Genomic DNA, 19,345 nt, shown 5'->3' on the forward strand with positions numbered 1-19,345 from the left:
TTTGCCACAGTCCATTTTAAATGAGCCTTGGCCCAGAGAAGACGTCTGCGCTTCTGGATCATGTTTTGACACGGCTTCTTCTTTGAACTACAGTATAGAGTTTTAGCTGGCAACGGCGGATGGCATGGTGAATTGTGTTCACAGATAATGTTCTCTGGAAATATTCCTGAGCCCATTTTGTGATTTCCAATACAGAAGCATGCCTGTATGTGATGCAGTGCCATCTAAGGGCCCGAAGATCATGGGCATCCAGTATGGTTTTCCGGCCATGACCCTTATGCACAGAGATTCTTCCAGATTCTCTGAATCTTTTGATGATATTATGCACTGTAGATGATGATACTGTATGTTCAAACTCTTTGCAATTTTACACTGTCGAACTCCTTTCTGATATTGCTCCACTATTTGTCGGCGCAGAATTAGGGGGATTGGTGATCCTCTTACCATCTTTACTTCTGAGAGCCGCTGCCACTCCAAGATGCTCTTTTTATACCCAGTCATGTTAATGACCTATTGCCAATTGACCTAATGAGTTGCAATTTGGTCCTCCAGCTGTTCCTTTTTTGTACCTTTAACTTTTCCAGCCTCTTATTGCCCCTGTCCCAACTTTTTTTGAGATGTGTTGCTGTCATGAAATTTCAAATGAGCCAATATTTGGCATGAAATTTCAAAATGTCTCACTTTCGACATTTGATATGTTGTCTATGTTCTATTGTGAATACAATATCAGTTTTTGAGATTTGTAAATTATTGCATTCCGTTTTTATTTACAATTTGTACTTTGTCCCAACTTTTTTGGAATCGGGGTTGTAACATATATTCAAATTCAGACAGACATCTTACCATGGAGACCACTGGGGATAATCTCAGGCTGTCTCTCCTCCGCTCTGCTGTCTCACCCTGTCGTCTCCTCGGCTCTGGACTGTATGTCTATTTCTTCTTCCTCAACTTCTTGCCCTTGTTCAACAACTTCTCCTTCATCTTGCTTTGCATTTTCACCTTCTCCTGCTACATCATCTGCGACTACGCACAGCATCTCTAGCCTATACTGTAGCGCAAAACAACGTTAAATGATACACATCCACTGAGAGTTTCCCTGCACATCGTGGTGAATAATTTAAGAAAGAAAGAAAGCACAACTTTGTTCATCACACACTTGTGAAATTCCTCTCTGCATTTAACCCATCTGAAGCAGTGAACACACACATGCACACACACCCAGAGCAGTGGGCAGCCATGCTAACAGCACCCGGGGAGCAGTTGGGAGTTAGGTGCCTCGCTCATGGGCACCTCAGCCCAAGGCCGTCCCATATTAACCTAACCGCATGTCTTTGGACTGTAGGGGAAACCGGAGCACCCCGAGGAAACCCACGCAGACACAGGGAGAACATGCAAACTCCACACAGAAAGGCCCTCGCCGGCCGCTGGGCTCGAACCCAGAACCTATTTGCTGTGCGGTGACCGTGCTAACCACTGTGCCGCCCTAAACCTTGTTTTGCATGATTTACTGGGCTAATAACACTTAACTTTAAGCAATTTCCACTGTGTGACAATCGACAGTCTGTGCTGAAATCTGAAAAGCCCGCGTGCTCCACAGTGTCGATTCAAAATGCGGTCTTCCACCAATCACAGGTCGGAGCGTCGGTTGCCCCTGACAACAAAAACACGTCAGGCTGGGACGCAATGGACTGAACCATTTTTCAAGGAAGAGGGGTCACATTATGTCACAGCTTCAATTTTAGAAACCATATTCAATGTTAATTATCATTAGACTTGCTCAAAGAATTAATATTAATGTTTTATAACAAACAATGTTTTAATATGTAAAATTAGTGTGGCACTAGGGTGGCAAGAGATTACTTTTGGGTGCCCCCCCCCCCCACACACACACACACGTCACCACAGTAGATCCGCCCTTTTAACTGTAAAGGAACGTCATAAAGGAACGATCACTTGCATTTCAGCACTTGACTCTTGTAATTTTTTATTGGGAAAAAAAGCACAACGTAAGTTTTTTTTTTCTGTTCGAGCAAGTTCTCTGATTTAAACTGAGTGTCAAGAATAGCATTAAAAAACAGGCTAGTCGCTGAACAAACGTCAACAGATGGGAAAATCTGTAGTATAAAGAGAGTCTAAATGTAATATAATTACTTGGGTTGTTTGTGTTTAGGAGTGTTTAGAGGATATTTCGATGACTTTAAAGTTAATATGTAATATAACTTGTGACAGCTACAAACCATTATTATTATTATTATTATTATTATTATTATTATTATTATTATTATTAATACACCTTTATTAATTCTCCCAAATGGGCTTTTCAGAATTAATTTACATGAAGCTTATTAAATATTAAAATATAAATAAATAAAACTACATCCTTAATTACAATAATAATATATAAAAATGATATAGTACTAGAATACATGATGTAAAATAATAATATATGCGTATGTACAAAATTAAAATCAGCGTCTTTTCAGTTCTTGTCTTGCTTGCCTCTTGAAGGAAGCGAGTGTTATTATTATTATTATTATTATTATTATTATTATTATTATTATTATTATTATTATTATTATTGCGTCCTCGTGTACGTCACAGTCCTTGTTATGGCAACGTTCTCCTTGCTGTTTCTTGCCTTTTCAGTATAAATGTTAGGCAGGGCTCGACATTAACTTTGTAATCCAGTTGGACAAGCAGAAAAATTTTCACTTGTCCTGACCATAGCCATTTTATTACGATGTATTTACTAGTTAAATTTAAGGAAAGTGATAAACAAAGTTTATTAAAAAAAAGGTATAGTTATGAAAATCATTCTGCTCTAAGGGTTTTTAATTTTTCAATGAAACTCAAACTTTAACTGTAACAATAAACAAAAACTACCCAAAGCCCCATTATGGTGCATGTGTTGTTATAACCCATTACCTGATCTGCAGTTCAGAGTTAGACTCACCCAAATTCAAAGCTTCTGGAGGAAATAAAGTTACATCTTGATTCAAGTAAAACTTGAAGTAGAGCGGCGTCTACAATTATCGAGAATCTTTTGGTCATTCCAAAAGTAGAAAAGACTTTCAGTACGTAAATTATGTATAAATAATGACGCAAACTTTCACTGGAAAAAAAAAAATGAGTCAATTCCTGATTACTGTGACACCGTTCCACAATTATTGGCACCTTTGTCCAGTTATCGACATCGTTCCACAATTATTGACATCCAAATTTATAAAAAAAAAGAAAAAATCAGTATGTGGTATTAAGATAGCAAAACATAGTTTTTATTTAAATCTTGTTTTACATGGACTTATATTGGGCGGCACGGTGGTGTAGTGGTTAGCACTGTCGCCTCACAGCAAGAAGGTCCTGGGCTCAAGCCCCGTGGCTGACGAGGGCCTTTCTGTGTGGAGTTCGCATGTTCTCTGCATGGGTTTCCTCCGGGTGCTCCGGTTTCCCCCACAGTTCAAAGACATGCATCCATCCATTATCTGTAGCCGCTTATCCTGTACAGGGTCGCAGGCAAGCTGGAGCCCATCCCAGCTGACTATGGGCGGGAGGCGGGGTACACCCTGGTTATCGCAGGGCTGACACAGAGACAAACAATCATTCACATTCACACCTACGGTCAATTTAGAGTCACCAGTTAACCTAACCTGCATGTCTTTGGACTGTGGGGGAAACCGGAGGAAACCCATGCAGACACGGGGAGAGCATGCAAACTCCGCACAGAAAGGCCCTTGTCGACCACTGGACTCGAACCCAGGACCTTCTTGCTGTGAGGCGACAGTGACCGTAGGTGTGAATGTCAGTGTGAATAGTTGTCTGTGTCTATGTGTCAGCCCTGTGATGACCTGGTGATTTGTCCAGGGTGTACCCCGCCTCACCCATAGTCAGCTGGGATAGGCTCCAGCTTGCCTGCGACCCTGTACAGGATAAGCAGCTACAGATGATGGATGGATGGATAGACTTATATTTAGATATATTAATATCTTTTATATAAATATATGGATGTCGGTGCTTACATAAATGAAGAAGTAATTCTAATGTTTGTAAACAAATGAACATAATGTTTAACCTGTGTCAGAAAATCTTTTTGTTCCACTTTTTACCCACTTTCTAAGTATTTTCATAGATCGCATTTTGTTAATCATTCATTGTTGTGGGCGGCACGGTGGTGTAGTGGTTAGCGCTGTCACCTCACAGCAAGAAGGTCCGGGTTCGAGCCCCGTGGCCGGTGAGGGCCTTTCTGTGCGGAGTTTGCATGTTCTCCCCTGTCCACGTGGGTTTCCTCCGGGTGCTCCGGTTTCCCCCACAGTCCAAAGACATGCAGGTTAGGTTAACTGGTGACTCTAAATTGACCGTAGGTGTGAATGTCAGTGTGAATGGTTGTCTGTGTCTATGTGTCAGCCCTGTGATGACCTGGCGACTTGTCCAGGGTGTACCCCGCCTTTCGCCCGTAGTCAGCTGGGATAGGCTCCAGCTTGCCTGCGACCCTGTAGAACAGGATAAAGCAGCTAGAGATAATGAGATGAGATTCATTGTTGTTTGTATTAATTTCTAGTTTTGTAGTTTACCAATAAATCTCAACAGGCAGCTGACATATGAAAACCACATAAAAATCCAGGTCAAAGGTCGCATGTCATTCCTTGAACCAAAATATAAAATATCTACTGATAATGTACTATGTGGTAGATATTTATAACAAACTGCAAAAGTGTATTTTCTGAATGGAATAGAAAAATCTGAATATTTCAAGCATGTAATTTTTTATGTGCTAGGAAATTAATTCTGGTCTAATTCTATTTATTTAAATAGGATTCCAAATACTCTATAAGCTCCATTCTGTTATGAATCAGAAAAAAAAAATTATAAATCACAGCACTTTTATTTTTATTTTTTAAGTACTTCATCTACTTCAACAATGTTACACAAAGATCGATCCATAACAGTTGTAAATGCCACTTAATTCCACAGGGTGTCGATAATGGTGGACACCGGTGAAAGTGATCACTATTATCGACACCTCATGTGACTTCTCAAACGCGCGTTTAGATACAAAATGGCGACTGTCAAGTGAAAGAGTCAGAAACAAAGTAGGTTTCGACAAGGAGATCATGAAATATCGGTGAATTTGATAAGTAAAAACATGTCCATGATTCCACCGTGCATACCTGTGATGATAACATCCGGGTTTTCCTCAAATTGTTGATTGCGCTAAAAAAATTCAATCTCAGGTAACGAGCTGTGTCATCAGACAACAAGATCAAAAGGCGAGGGGGTCTTCCGGTTGATTATCTCATCTCATCTCATTATCTCTAGCCGCTTTATCCTTCTACAGGGTCGCAGGCAAGCTGGAGCCTATCCCAACTGACTACGGGCGAAAGGCGGGGTACACCCTGGACAAGTCGCCAGGTCATCACAGGGCTGACACATAGACACAGACAACCATTCACACTCACATTCACACCTACGGTCAATTTAGAGTCACCAGTTAACCTAACCTGCATGTCTTTGGACTGTGGGGGAAACCGGAGCACCCGGAGGAAACCCACGCGGACACGGGGAGAACATGCAAACTCCGCACAGAAAGGCCCTTGCCGGCCCCGGGGCTCGAACCCAGGACCTTCTTGCTGTGAGGCGACAGCGCTAACCACTACACCTCCGGTTGATTAATTAACCAATAATAACTGTTGTAACTGAAACTCACCTTTGTAAAATTGTTTTTTATTGGTAAATCTGAAAAGATGTCAATAATTATGGACTGTCGATAATTGTAGCTGCTGCTCTATAAGTTAATTTAAATAAATGAAACTGAAAGAAAATAAGTTGGACATGATAAGGGGGGGGCGGCACAGTGGTGTAGTGGTTAGCGCTGTTGCCTCACAGCAAGAAGGTCCTGGGTTCGAGCCCCGGGGCCGGCGAGGGCCTTTCTGTGCATGTTCTCCCCGTGTCCGCGTGGGTTTCCTCCGGGTGCTCTGGTTTCCCCCACAGTCCAAAGACATGCAGGTTAGGTTAACTGGTGACTCTAAATTGACCGTAGGTGTGAATGTGAGTGTGAATGGTTGTCTGTGCCTATGTGTCAGCCCTGTGATGACCTGGTGACTTGTCCAGGGTGTACCCCGCCTTTCGCCCGTAATCAGCTGGGATAGGCTCCAGCTTGCCTGCGACCCTGTAGAACAGGATAAAGCGTCTAGAGATAATGAGATGAGATGATAAGGGGGACAGAATTATGTTGTGAATGAAAACAAAAGTTTGGCAGTGTTGTAAAATTCCTCCAAAATATTTTGCGACTTTTGTGTCAGTTAATGTGAACCATATAAAAGAAAAATACAATGAATGTTCAAATGAAATGAAGATTCACCACAGATATTTATTTTATTGAGGTATTTGATCGTCATTTCTCTGATTTTGATGAATTCAAAGTCTAATAATCTATATTCAGATATTAAAACATGGTTATTTTTAAACACGCATCTGCTGTACCGGCTTCCTCAGAATTTTGGATCACTGAGGGGTTTGTACTAGTTTTATTGGAACTTTATTGATGTAACTCTGGAATAATTACTATAAAAATGATGATTTTCAACAATCCCTAAAAGACGTGGTCCCTAAAATCTATAAGAGCTTGAAGTATCATTACTATATTGTCTGGGGTGGCTATATGTAATACTTTGTTCAGTAATTTTCTCTCATCTATAAACCAAATTAGCTTGGCCTATATGTAGAAAATGTGACAATAAAATATGTCGACTACTTACACTATTTATGTAAACTGATTATTACTATTATTTAACTCATTTTTTATATTCTATTGCAACTTTAAGCAAGTCTTCAAGGAGTTTGGCCTTGTCATGGAGCCTTAGCAACTAACCAAAGAGTATAAATAATATGCACATGAACAAATGACACTGTTACACACCTCAACATTTCTTTTACAATCGTTTACTCTGCCATGAGCAATGCTAAATTCACTGTTACAAACAGTACAGTGTGCAACACCATCATTATTTTTACCCCTATTAGGCAAGGGGACACTTTCATTTAGTCTGAGGTGGCATCGGTTTTGTATTTTGCTTTCTGGGGGGCACTTTGTCATGATGCTCTTGTATACACTGAACTGATGGACTCTGGGTCTGTGAGAGAAGATGTAAAGTCTGCCCACACAGAACACTGATTGATCTACTTAGCAAGGCAGAGCAATCAGGATGTGATCTCTTTCGCGCTCTCTCTCTTTCTTTCTCTCGCGCGTGCACTTGCTCTAGATTCTAGGATATTATATCTAATTTGCGGGCATCAGGGAGCTGCTATCAATATGCGGGAGACTCCTGGAACTTCTGGGAGTGTTAGAAATAATTCCGTTTGTCCCGTCTGACAAGCAGATGCGGATTTGACTTGTCCGGACCAAACAATTACTTGTCCCGGATAGTCGAGCGACCTTTAATGTCGAGCCCTGTTAGGATAGGATAGGAATTCACCTTCACATTTGTTCTGAGCGCAGGATGAGTGAAATATTCTTATTCTGATAAAAGTGTTAATTGAGGAGAATCCTTATTTTGGAATGTCGTGTCTGATTTGTTGGTCTTCTGCAGAGCGAGTTATGAGCAGTCGTGATGTGTGGGTTGGTTCCTGGAGGCCTCACAGGCCAAGAGGTCCAATTGCTGCGATGTACAAAGGCCCCGGGCCCAAGTATGCCCTCCCAGTGGCTACAGGTAAACAACTGAGCAATCAAACCCAAAACAAATGCCCCTGGCTACTGGACTCCCTGGCAGCTTGTACACTCTCAGAAAGAAGCATACAGCTTTTACCTTTGACAGATACAAGTGTGAGTCAAATGAAAACCTTAAAAGTGGCATAAATTAGACAAACAGTACATTAACCTTTTTGTTGCAAAAATAGAAATGCACTTCTGGACCATTGCACTCAATACATTTTTATAACACCTATAAGATTTTCATTTGACTCTCCTTCATATATTTCACCTGAACATATGGATATAGTGTCCCTTTAAAAAAGATATAAGGTACATAGTTGGACTGTAATCACTGTAAAACATTTACTGTAAACATACAGGAATTTACTGGTAGTAGATTTACATATAAATTACTTTAAATTTAAAATAAATAACTGTAAAATAACAGTATAATACCTTTACAGATAATTCCTGTTCTTCTTTACAATACTTTACTGTATGTTTCCAGTAATATACTGTAAATTTTGGAAGTCAAATACTTGTAAATGTAATTATAGTATAAAATAAAACATAATCCAGTACATTTGCTCGTTTGGTTGACGCAAGATATAACTAAGCAAAAGGTTAAAGATCCCAACCATGGCAGCTTTTAGCATAAAAATTATGATGATGTTTATTATTATTATTATTATTAGTAGTAGTAGTAGTAGTAGTCGTAGTAGTAATACATACTAAAGGTACCGGTACAAAAGGTGTATGCTTGATTGTACTACCCCAGGGATAAGGGATGATACAGTTGAAGTACCTTTTTATTCTGAGTTGATTGCAGGTTATTTCTGTGTGTGCTTTTTGTTGATCAGGTGTAAATGAGCATGACCCACGGAAATGGAAAGCTCCTGCATATAGCTTTGGAATACGGCATCTGCAATTCAGAGAAAGCTGCACACCTGGACCTGCCTACCTCATACCCTCGAATATCACTAGAAATGGATGTCATGGCAACCCTGCATATTCGCTATACAGTCGACCCAAAGACCTTCAGCCCTTCCAGACCCCAGGACCAGGTGGGAACACATGCATACACACATATAACCACTTACAAGCAATATAGTGTAGTTTAAAGAAAAGTTTCAAAATAAATATCCAAGAGACAATTTTGTTTTAATTTTTGCAGGGAGTTATCGCCCCGAGAAAGCAGTGTTGAAAACCTTTCATTCTTCCCCTGCATACTCACTGTCTGCAAGGACCAATTTGTTCTGCAAAGACCCAACACCAGGTATACACTGCACTTCAGAATCACACAGCAGGTGTAGTTTATTATCACCAAGGATGCACTGATTCTGTTTTTCCTCCACTCAGGGCCTGCTGCGTACATGCTTCCCCCAGTGGTGGGGCCAGTATCAGTGAGTAAAAGATCTGCCCCAAACATCTCCCTCAGTGGCCGCAGCAAAATAGGCACCTTCTATGAAGACTTGAAGAAAGTAAGAATCACTTGGAAAAACACATAAAGGAAATGCAAGAGGTCGACATTTTCATACTTATTTCTTATGATAATAAATTCCTCTGCTTTTCTTAGACTCCAGGTCCTGGGACTTACAAAGTTGTAGAAACAAATGTTTACAGATCAAAACCCCCACAGTACAGCATTCTCGGTCGCAACAGCTTACCTGGTGATAAAACCAAAAAGCCAGGGCCTGGAGCTCACTATCCAGAGCGGGTACGTCACTGATTTATTTTACTATGTTTTCTGAAGACTTTCTATTGATATAATTATTCATAGAGCTTATGGGCATGGAGTGATTCTCGATTCTGTGTTAACGATTCAATTTTCCCCCATAATTTTTGAAAAAAAAATCAATAAAGAGAATTTTTTTTAATGGCAGAAAATTGCAACATTAATTTTCCAGTTCTTTACCATCTTTAATATTCATTTTGTTAAATAAAAAAATATATTGACTTAATAATAATAATAATAATAATAATAATAATAATAATAATGAGGAATATTGGAATTTCTCCAATATTCCTCTACTGGAGAAGCTGTTTGGTCCTCACTAATATATAAATACATATCCACCCCCACACATGACATCCTTAAACGCTGTGTGTGTGTGTGTGTGTGTGTGTGTGTGTGTGTGTGTGTGTGTGTGTGTTTTGTAGGTGATCTTCACACGATCCAAAGCTCCCAGCTTTACTTTTGGTGTCCATCACTCAGAGTATCTTGCCCCGCCGATTAGGGACGTGGATGATTAACCATCACCTCACTCTTATCTCTTAAAAAAGATTAATGTCTTTTGGTGTTTGACTTTGTGAGGCTCCTGGGCTCCCAGATGGCACAGTATCCAATTCTGAACATGCGGCATGGTGCCGCATTCAGTGTGAGTCAGTATCTTCAGCACCAGGCCATGCTGGTGAAGAGGTCCATTCCTTTGCACACACAGACCAAAGAGCTTGCATTTTCTCTGCAGCTTGCTGACAGCCCTCGCTCAGGGAACAGCCTGTCCTCCAGAAGTTCAGCAGGAACTAGAGAAAAAAGTAGCCATTTTGATTCTCCAACAGGCTGTGAGGAATGTTTTGCTACTGCAGCAGTATTTGCCTGTCCTGGTGGATGGGGAAGAATCTTGTGAGTCCGTCCCTTTCGGATTTCTAGAAAGGAAGAGGGAAAAGCTTTTGGATAAGCGGAGTTACAGTGAATAAAACCTCAGCAAAATTTCTCTGAGCAAGGTGAGAACAAATTAAAATATAACTTTCCAAAAAGCATTGCTTAACTTTAAAGGGCTGATGACACGTTTGACATCTTTGGCGATGTTTTATAACATAAAAAGTAATTCCCGATGATCCATATATTAATTCACGAAGGCGCCTATTTTACAAGTTATGATAAAAAAACGCGGCTATTTGGGCAAATTTGACGGGGCTGCAGCACCCAGGAGACGAATGAGGAGGAGGAGCTATATGACGTCAGCGAAAGAATCTTCCTCCTCACTTACCAGTTTATATATATATATATATACACACACACGTTATTATGCCTTTGCGTTGTGTTGCCGGCTTTTGCTCCAAAACCCACAAGGATAGGGTAAGTTTATTCAAGTTTCCCAGAGATCCCGAGCTGCATGCGAAGTGGGTGAAGCAAGTCAGGCGCACTCGTGACAAGTGGGAGCCCTCACCAACATCCGTCCTGTGCTCTGAACACTTCGATTTGGATTGCTTTGACACCCTTCCCAGCTTAAAAGAATCTCTTGGGTGTGCAGTTCAGCACAAACGTGTGTTACTACCATCAGCAGTGCCTACAGTATTCCGGAGGGGGTCTACTAGTAGCTATGCCGGATCCAGCAGTCGCCTGGGACAAGGCGACTCCTCCAAAGACAGTCCTGTCAAAACATGTGTTGAGAAACGACATAAGATAAAGGTACGTAGAGCTATAGAGTGCTCCGACATGATGCTAAAAATAGTAACACTGCGGTCTGCGTGGCCATCTTGGAAGTGACTCGCTCCAGAGCGCTCAGAGTACACATCATAGAGTACACATTCATGATAATCATAGATGTAATCATAAAGTCGGCGTGATATCAGTCATGTATTTGCTTGTGAAAGCTTGCGGCTTTCATGTAACTGCCGCCTAGCAACAAGAGGCAAAGGGTAAAGAGGGTAGGCTATCATAGATTCTATTCGGAAGAGATCAATACATGATTGCTTAAAAATTAGGTATTTTAACAATTTGCATCTGTTTTGTGATTATCGTGACACTTGTGTGTTATATAGAACTGTATGTCTTATCAGCACATCGAGGATCTTCCACCGGAGGCTTTAGCAAGTACTCGTAGCAACACTACACTTTACCCTTTGCCATGCGTTGTTAGGGAACGGTAGCAAGTACCCCGATGACTGACTTCAAGAATATGTAGAAAAAATTTAGAAATTATACTTTCCAAAAGTCATTGAGCTTAGTGTATTGCATTTCCATTTATATTGTAGGTTCTTGCTGATGTTTTTGCGGAGTATGACGCAGCTGCTGAATCAGAAGCTGCAGAGTTTGTATGTACTAGTTGTGAACATTCACATTATTATCAATCTCATTTATTTAAAATCAGATAAAATCATGCCATCATGCTCACTGCTTAAAGTACCAGTATTTGGTTGTTCTTTTGTTCAGAGGAAGAGATAGCACTAGAGAGTTCACCGGCGTTTTCATGCGCCATTTCCATTGAGTAGAACAGCCAGTGAACCGCAGCGTGTTCTTCCGCTGACGCCACAGCATGGCCGCGAGCCACGGACCCAGTTTTCTTGTGCTGTGCAATTAAAAGTTGGATATTCGCATAACAACAGCTTCTTTTCACGTAATTATAACAGAAATCTAACATGTTTGCCATGTTGTATAGTTTATTTAAGAAATTGCATAGAGTCATGTTCGTGTCATCAGCCCTTTAAAATGCTTTGGTGAAACTAAACATTAGGATGATTGACAAACACATGCTTACAGTAACATTTCAGCATGAATCGCACATGGGCTTATGATTTAATCCTAAATCAGTGCTTTTTCAGTTTCACAGATTTTCTTACATTGTCTAAACTTTTCAATTCCTGATATACCTGAGGTTTCTCTCTCTCTCTCTCTCTCTCTCTCTCTCTCATTATTTGTTTATTTATTTATTTCCAGGATTTGAAATTTATACACAGTTCCACACTGTTTGAGAATGGTGGTAAAGTCTGTAATGGAATATGAGTCATTTAAGAAAGGAGGAAATCAACAAACCCTGCCTTCTCTGTCTGGATAAATGAGTCAAACTGTGCAACAGACAGACAGACACACATTTCATCATCAAATCATCACCTGGGTAAGCCCAGTGCTACCAAGATGGCAAAGTACATGATGAAAGCATCTCAGGGATTCCCAAAATTCAGCTCCAATATCGCAGTGAGTTGAAGATTACATTTCCATTCTCTAACAATCATATAGTTCTACACAAAAGGTAAAGATGAGTGGAATTGTTCATGTTCTATTTTCTAACAAGATCATAAATGTGTTTTTTTTTTAATTTGCTGTTATACAATGATAGTTGATGCATTGTTTTGTTTTTCTTTTTTAAATTTATGTATTAAGCTCCATAAAAATAGCAAGTATGGAAAAAGCATCAAGAGCTGTTGCGAAAGCAGTGGCACAAAAGGAACCAATAGGCAGCAAAATCCTGCAAAGAGCCACAATATTAAAGCGGCTAGAGATAATGAGATGAGATGAGACTTCGTGACTGGCAAGTCTTTCCCAAAAAAGCAATGCTGGATAGTGCTTCCAATAAACTCATTAGATACAAGCATGCAAAAATGTTACATAAATATATTTGATGTGTAAACTTTTTGGACTTGAGTTGCTGTATTCTGTATTGCTACAATAAATCGATACCTAATATTTTGTACATTTCTAGGCCATTTTATGGCATTTTGTATGATGGTTTTAGTTATCACAGTATTTCTGAATGAGGACGTATAATATGTATTGAACATGTGTAGAGGCTTTTCCTATAGTGTCTACACTCTTCACATTCCCACAGAAGGAACTGAACATCAGTGCTTATAGATGGACCACACTGGCCATGGAGACCAACCCAAAAGTTCTAAGTGCTCTGATGTGGATCTGGTTAGAAAAGCCAGGAGTCAATTGGACAAGTGATAAATTTCATTAGGGATACAAATAGTTCCTGCTCTGTATTACCACTAATGTTGAAGTAAGGAATAAAACATTACAAGGTTTTATGCTGTTATAGGAAAATCAGTCCATGATAGGGTGGTGTGATATGGTTCAATGCAACAGTACATCCCAAAGTGTTTCACTCTTCTTATACCACACCAATTTGCCAATTATTACAATTTATTTACAATTTATTAATGAATGATACATTGTTCTTTTTAACAGTTTATAGTTAAATTTAAAATTGTGAGACAAGTTCGTTCTTGTTATCACTTAGTTCAGAGGTTCCCAACCTTTTCTACTTTCAGGCCTACCTATTCATACTTGTAACGAGTCGGGGCCCATTAAAAAAGATCCACAATTATTTTGGCTGATCTATTCTTTTAGAATCTAATAATCTATTGTAAAGTGTATTAATGGAATGCAACATCACTCTCTGTTACAGATGGGAGCCCAGGAATTAAATAAATGTGATAAAAACAAACTGTTTTTAATTGTAGGTATTGTATTTAAAACTGTATGGATGTGCCAGAAGTCAACATAAAACCATGCATGCAGGGCATTCTCAGTCAAAAGGGATTAATGATCCAAATGTGGAGTCTGGTTGATTAACACAAGAACTTATTGCCATGTTTGTGTATAGCAAACAAGCAAGTTATTAAAACCAAGAAGTACACTCAAAAGAAGTGGATATAGAAACCACTCAATGGGATAGAGCCTTACATGTTATAAAGAAGGGTTTTTCCTGTGATTTTGAAAATTATCCTTCTGTTGAGTTCCCCACCATCTCAAACTACCTGGTGCTGCACACATTGTTCTGCATGGACAAACAGATGAATGCCTGGAAGAGCATGGAGGCATACAATTTTTTTTTATATGTGGTTGCATTAAAGATCTGGGGATCAAGACACTACAAGATAAGTCCTGTATCGTTTATGCCTGGGTGAGCAGGAATTTGGGGGCTTTTTGTGCGCGTCTTCGCGATGGTTGCTGGGATGCTACAAGTTTTAGTATTGGGCGTAAACAAACCACAGCCACTCAATTCTTAATTCTCCCTGCTCTTTTCTTCCAGGTAAATCATTCACAAAGATCCACAGAAATCCCTTTAAATACCTGGGTATTATGTGTATTATATACACGTTTGTTCATGGTCGCCATATTGTAAACTAACAATAAACAAAAACACATCTGAGGACTTAAGTGTCTCCTGAACTTCAAAACATCACAAAATACTGGAAAATGGTGAGAAAAGTCATTTGTGAAACCAAATTAAATAAATCAGAGGAATCTACAAACCTTTCAAAAGTGATCACTGCAAACTCGAGCATTCTTCGACTTAGCTCCCTTCAATTGCAGTGAAAGGTTCAAGAGCCACATTTCTCATCATCTTTTGGTAAGATCCTTTGTTCTTTCACCCTTTTTTAATCACTTCATGGGGAACCCAGAAGAAACTTATCAGTTTCACCATTTGTTCGATTTGAATAGCTCAAACCAATGCAAGCATAGAGCACTTTAATGCAAAACACCACAGTGATAGTAACACACTATGAATGGTGAGCTTAACTGACCACCACATCATGTCTTGCATATCTAATGAGGTGGATGTGATATCAGATGCAACCCAACAATTGTACGGTAACCTACTAAAAATTAGCTTCAATTTGGAAAAAAAAAATTGTGGCCCACTAGATGGCACTTTGTGGTCCATTAATGCACCACGGCCCCATGGTTGAGAAACACTGACTTGCATTATATAAGCAGCTCAGTCGTTCGCTCACCAGCATCTCTTTCACCAGCATATCTTTTAGAACAGAGTCCTGGAGACTCCCATGGCAAAAAAGAAAGCTTACTAATCATTATGCATTGACACTTGAGACTCCTTCCATAAATGTTAAACATCATTTTAAAGAAAAGTTTACCATATCAGTGATTATACAGTTTTCCTTGTTAAATGTCATGCTTTTTCCATTATTATTAGCTATACATTTATCTAGAGCAGTTGTAATACAAGTCCCTGTGAATAAGATGAATTTGTGAATTGTGATATGAATTGTGTAGTATAAAACATGTTAAAACATTGTTTCACCTAGTCACTGTAAAGGTTTACAAATATATTGTTGCATGTGTTAACAGGATCCTGTCCTGAGTGCAGACAATATCAGTAAACTAACAAGTATGCCTCATCCAAATCCCCTAAAAATGCTGCAGAAGGTGATCTGCATGACATGAAATTATTAACTATTATCTTATTATCTCATCTCATTATCTCTTGCCGCTTTATCCTGTTCTACAGGGTCGCAGGCAAGCTGGAGCCTATCCCAGCTGACTACGGGTGAAAGACGGGGTACACCCTGGACAAGTCGCCAGGTTATCACAGGGCTGACACATAGACACAGACAACCATTCACACCAACGGTCAATTTAGAGTCACCAGTTAACCTAACCTGCATGTCTTTGGACTGTGGGGGAAACCGGAGCACCCGGAGGAAACCCACACAGACACGGGGAGAACATGCAAACTCCGCACAGAAAGGCCCTCGTCGGCCACGGGGCTCGAACCCGGACCTTCTTGCTGTGAGGCGACTGCGCTAACTACTACACCACCGTGCTGCCTACTAACTATTATAAAACTAATAATTTTATATAACTAAGTAAATAGTTAATTACAGCTGTGTATGTGTGTTGTGGTTGTATGCACATTTTAGTCTCAGCGTAGCACTCTGTGTTGTTTGCTCAGCTGTGTGGCTCAGGTGACATCTTAGTGTTCGCACCTTGAAAAGTCTGCCTGGCTTTTCTAAATGATGAAAGGATGGTAAAGGTAATAATAATAACAAAAATACTCTCCACGGACTACCACTTTGTTGTGGTGGAGGGCCTTGTGTGTCTCAGTGGTCCTCAGATCATTAAAAAAAAAAAAAAAAAAAATCAGCTGTCGCTCCTGGTAGGGCCACCCAAAAGTAGACATAGGGCTAGACAAAGAGTAGTCCAATCTTTCCCCATTCCATGATGGCGGGCCAGGACACCCCATGGCTGGGTATCCTCGAACCGTGAGTCTTTGAAATATTAGGTTGGGGTCTGGCATGGTATAACTTTCCCTTGAAGAGAACAGGAGGGTACTCTCTGAGCATTGCCTTTCAGCCTCCTTGTGCTGGTGTTTTGCCTTGTCCAGATGTCAATTCATGATAAACACACCAGGCTAAGGAAAAGGCCTTTATAAAACCAATCTCATTCATGAATGGTGTTAAACAATTATGAACCAAGTAATGGCATGAACAGTACTGTTGCTCAACAAGGGCTTGGTCTCACACCCAGCAAGTTGGGGGTTGGAGTAAATCCAGATGGTCAGGCTCCCACCGGTCATCATCCTGTGACTGGCCAAAATACATCAAGTATGCAACCAAAGCGACGAAAGTGGTCTAAATTGGAGTATGAGTTATTGATTGAATATCACGAGAGAGCTATGTTGGAAGGTGGAGTAGGAGTAGGGCATTGGGTGTGTTGTTGGAGAAAGACATGTTTTCTATGTCTGAAAATGCGTTGATGAACCAAGTTTGAGCTATTTGGAACAAGGCGTGGCTGACTGAGATAGACATATCAGGAGATCAAGAGAGAGGTGACCTGCAATCAGGAAGGTTTGGATAGCAATGAAAGTTGCTATGAACTATCAGTTGGCAGAGAAGATATGGTGGAAGGTGATATGGGAAATGGTGTAGAAGTGGAAACTGGTGAGGAAAGTGCCACCGGTTCCTACCAACAGGATGAGAACAGGTTTCAAGGAAACAGGTCTCTACAAAAACCAGGAGCTAGATGAAGGAAGACATGCTCTAGTGATTAGACTACTGGATCTAATGAAAAGTGGAGAATGCACTTCCATGAATTTACACCATGTGGATAGGAACAGGATCAGAAACATCGCCAAACAGGTGAACAGCATTCTCCAATATGTACCAACCCTGAGACTAGGGACCTTATCTGCGCTGCAGCGTTGTTAGTAGAAGAGCATTTGGATGTCAAAAGAAAGAGGGGTGGAAAGGAAGTGGAGCCGTGATGGAATAGATAGATAGATAGATAGATAGATAGATAGATAGATAGATAGATAGATAGATAGATAGATAGAGTTTATTCAAACCTCTTGCAGTTAAATACTGAAATACAGGTTGATGCGCAGTATACAATAACAATTACAAAATAGTTAGCACAAAAATTCCGAATACTTAACTGGCACAAAATCAGAAAAATTTAGTTTTACATGCCATTTTATAACTTGAACTTCCTGACCTTAATTTATACCCATGATCAAAAGAAACATTTCTACTTGCAATGACCTGATGGAGTGGGTTTCCCTTTTTGATATTGGATATGAATTTTTTTACAAGCTGAAGATTTGTGTGCCTCTAAAGTAGTAAGATTGCACTGCACAAGTGTGTCATTATGCTTTATGCCCAGAAGCATAATGGATAGCACACACTTTTATATGAGCTCAGTTGACTCCAATAAATAAGATGGCATACTTGCAAAAACAACTGCTGCCTACTCTAGCACAGATCTAACAAGCGAACAGTACACCATAACCATGTCAGCCAAGGGGACACCACACTTCCTTAAGGATCTCAAAACGTATAGCCTACAGTTGATTTTCTTTATTATATAGTCGAGATGGGTGCCTCAGGTCAAGTCATAGGAGATAATTATTCCGAGTAACTTGAAAGACTTAAGACACTCAACAGACATGCCATCCAAACAGATTGGGCGCCAATGCAGCTATTATAACAAGGGAAGTTGATTACCATGGACCTACTTAATAATTATTTTAATAGCATTTAGGCACATGTTTTTTGAAACAACAAAAGACTGGATATCATCTACAACAAGGTTCAAAACTGATGGTGAGTTCCTAGGTACGATTTCTAACACAGTAGGATCATCCATGAACTTCGCATGTGCCTGCCAGAATGAAACTAAGTAATTTACCATTACTGAAACCAATATGGGTCCTAATTTGGTCCCTTGGGGGATGCCTCCAAACAAAGCTCGTGTTTGACACCTCACTGCCGATGCACACAAACTGAGATCTACCTTGAAGAAAGGCTGCAATCCACCTCAGTAAACTTGGGTGGAAATTGAAATCTGATAGGTTACGTAAAATAATATGATGATCTATCAGATCAAAACCCTTTGGAAAATCTGTGAAGAGCCTTATACTACAGTCCTCTTTATCTAGCGCTTCTAGGGCAAGGTGTAAAAAAGACTATTGCATGATGTGTTGATTTGCCTGCAACTGCAAACTGATTACTCTCAAGTTTATTCAAAATATGGTGGAGAGTTCTTTCGAGAGTAAAACCTTCCATAATCTTAGTGACTTGACAAGTCAATGATAAATGTCTGATATCATTTTCAATGCTCTTGGGAGGCTTCTGCTTGGGAAGAGGACACACTGTTGTGTTTTTAAGGAGAGGAGGGACAAAACCATCTCTTAGAGAAGCATTATAGATGTTGCTTATGGTAGGAGTCAACTCAAAGGTGAACTCTTTCAAGATTATGTTAGGGATATTATCTGGGCTAGGTGCCTTCCTGATCTTGATTTTACGCAGGGCAATATAGGCTTCTCTCAGAAACGTAAAGTTCAGATGGAATCTTGAAAGATCAGTTTTTATCTGTACTTTGATAGTTGTCCATTGGGTCCAATCTGCACCCGTGTCCTCCAGGCCGTAACAGAATTTATCTGCCACACTATGGACCCAGCAGACTACAATGCTCTCAAATCTGCATTGGCAAAGCAGGACTCTGTTCTCGAATCTCTTCTGCACGAGATCATAGCTGTTTGCCAGAGCATGTCCTTCATCACCAACACCCTACAAAGACTCTTATCACAGATGGAAAGCCTCCAGGCTTCAATCGTGGGCCGACCAGCATCAGCGCCAACCAGTCAACCAGCTGCTCTTACTTGCTGTTCGAGTTTCGGGGAGTTCACTGAG

General features: G+C 40.2%; 1 protein-coding gene across 1 annotated transcript; it reads left to right on the forward strand.

The window, feature by feature from the left end:
- The first annotated feature begins 7,591 nt into the window (after window positions 1-7,591).
- On the forward strand, window positions 7,592-9,937 carry LOC132887420 (ciliary microtubule associated protein 1B-like). The gene is made up of 6 exons (XM_060922895.1): window positions 7,592-7,703; window positions 8,545-8,748; window positions 8,859-8,960; window positions 9,044-9,165; window positions 9,261-9,401; window positions 9,845-9,937. The coding sequence occupies exons 1-6, from the start codon at window positions 7,592-7,594 to the stop codon at window positions 9,935-9,937; spliced, it is 774 nt and encodes a 257-aa protein (XP_060778878.1).
- The last annotated feature ends 9,408 nt before the right edge of the window (window positions 9,938-19,345 follow it).

The sequence above is a fragment of the Neoarius graeffei genome, chromosome 6 (genome assembly GCF_027579695.1).
Source record: "Neoarius graeffei isolate fNeoGra1 chromosome 6, fNeoGra1.pri, whole genome shotgun sequence".
NCBI lineage: Eukaryota > Metazoa > Chordata > Actinopteri > Siluriformes > Ariidae > Neoarius > Neoarius graeffei.

Bases quoted from the DNA above. Each gene is read 5' to 3' on its own strand.
- LOC132887420 (XM_060922895.1), top strand. From the start codon at position 7,592: ATGAGCAGTCGTGATGTGTGGGTTGGTTCCTGGAGGCCTCACAGGCCA. The intron at 9,166-9,260 runs GTAAGAATCACT...TGCTTTTCTTAG, and splicing joins TCTATGAAGACTTGAAGAAA to ACTCCAGGTCCTGGGACTTA. The intron at 9,402-9,844 runs GTACGTCACTGA...TGTGTTTTGTAG, and splicing joins GAGCTCACTATCCAGAGCGG to GTGATCTTCACACGATCCAA.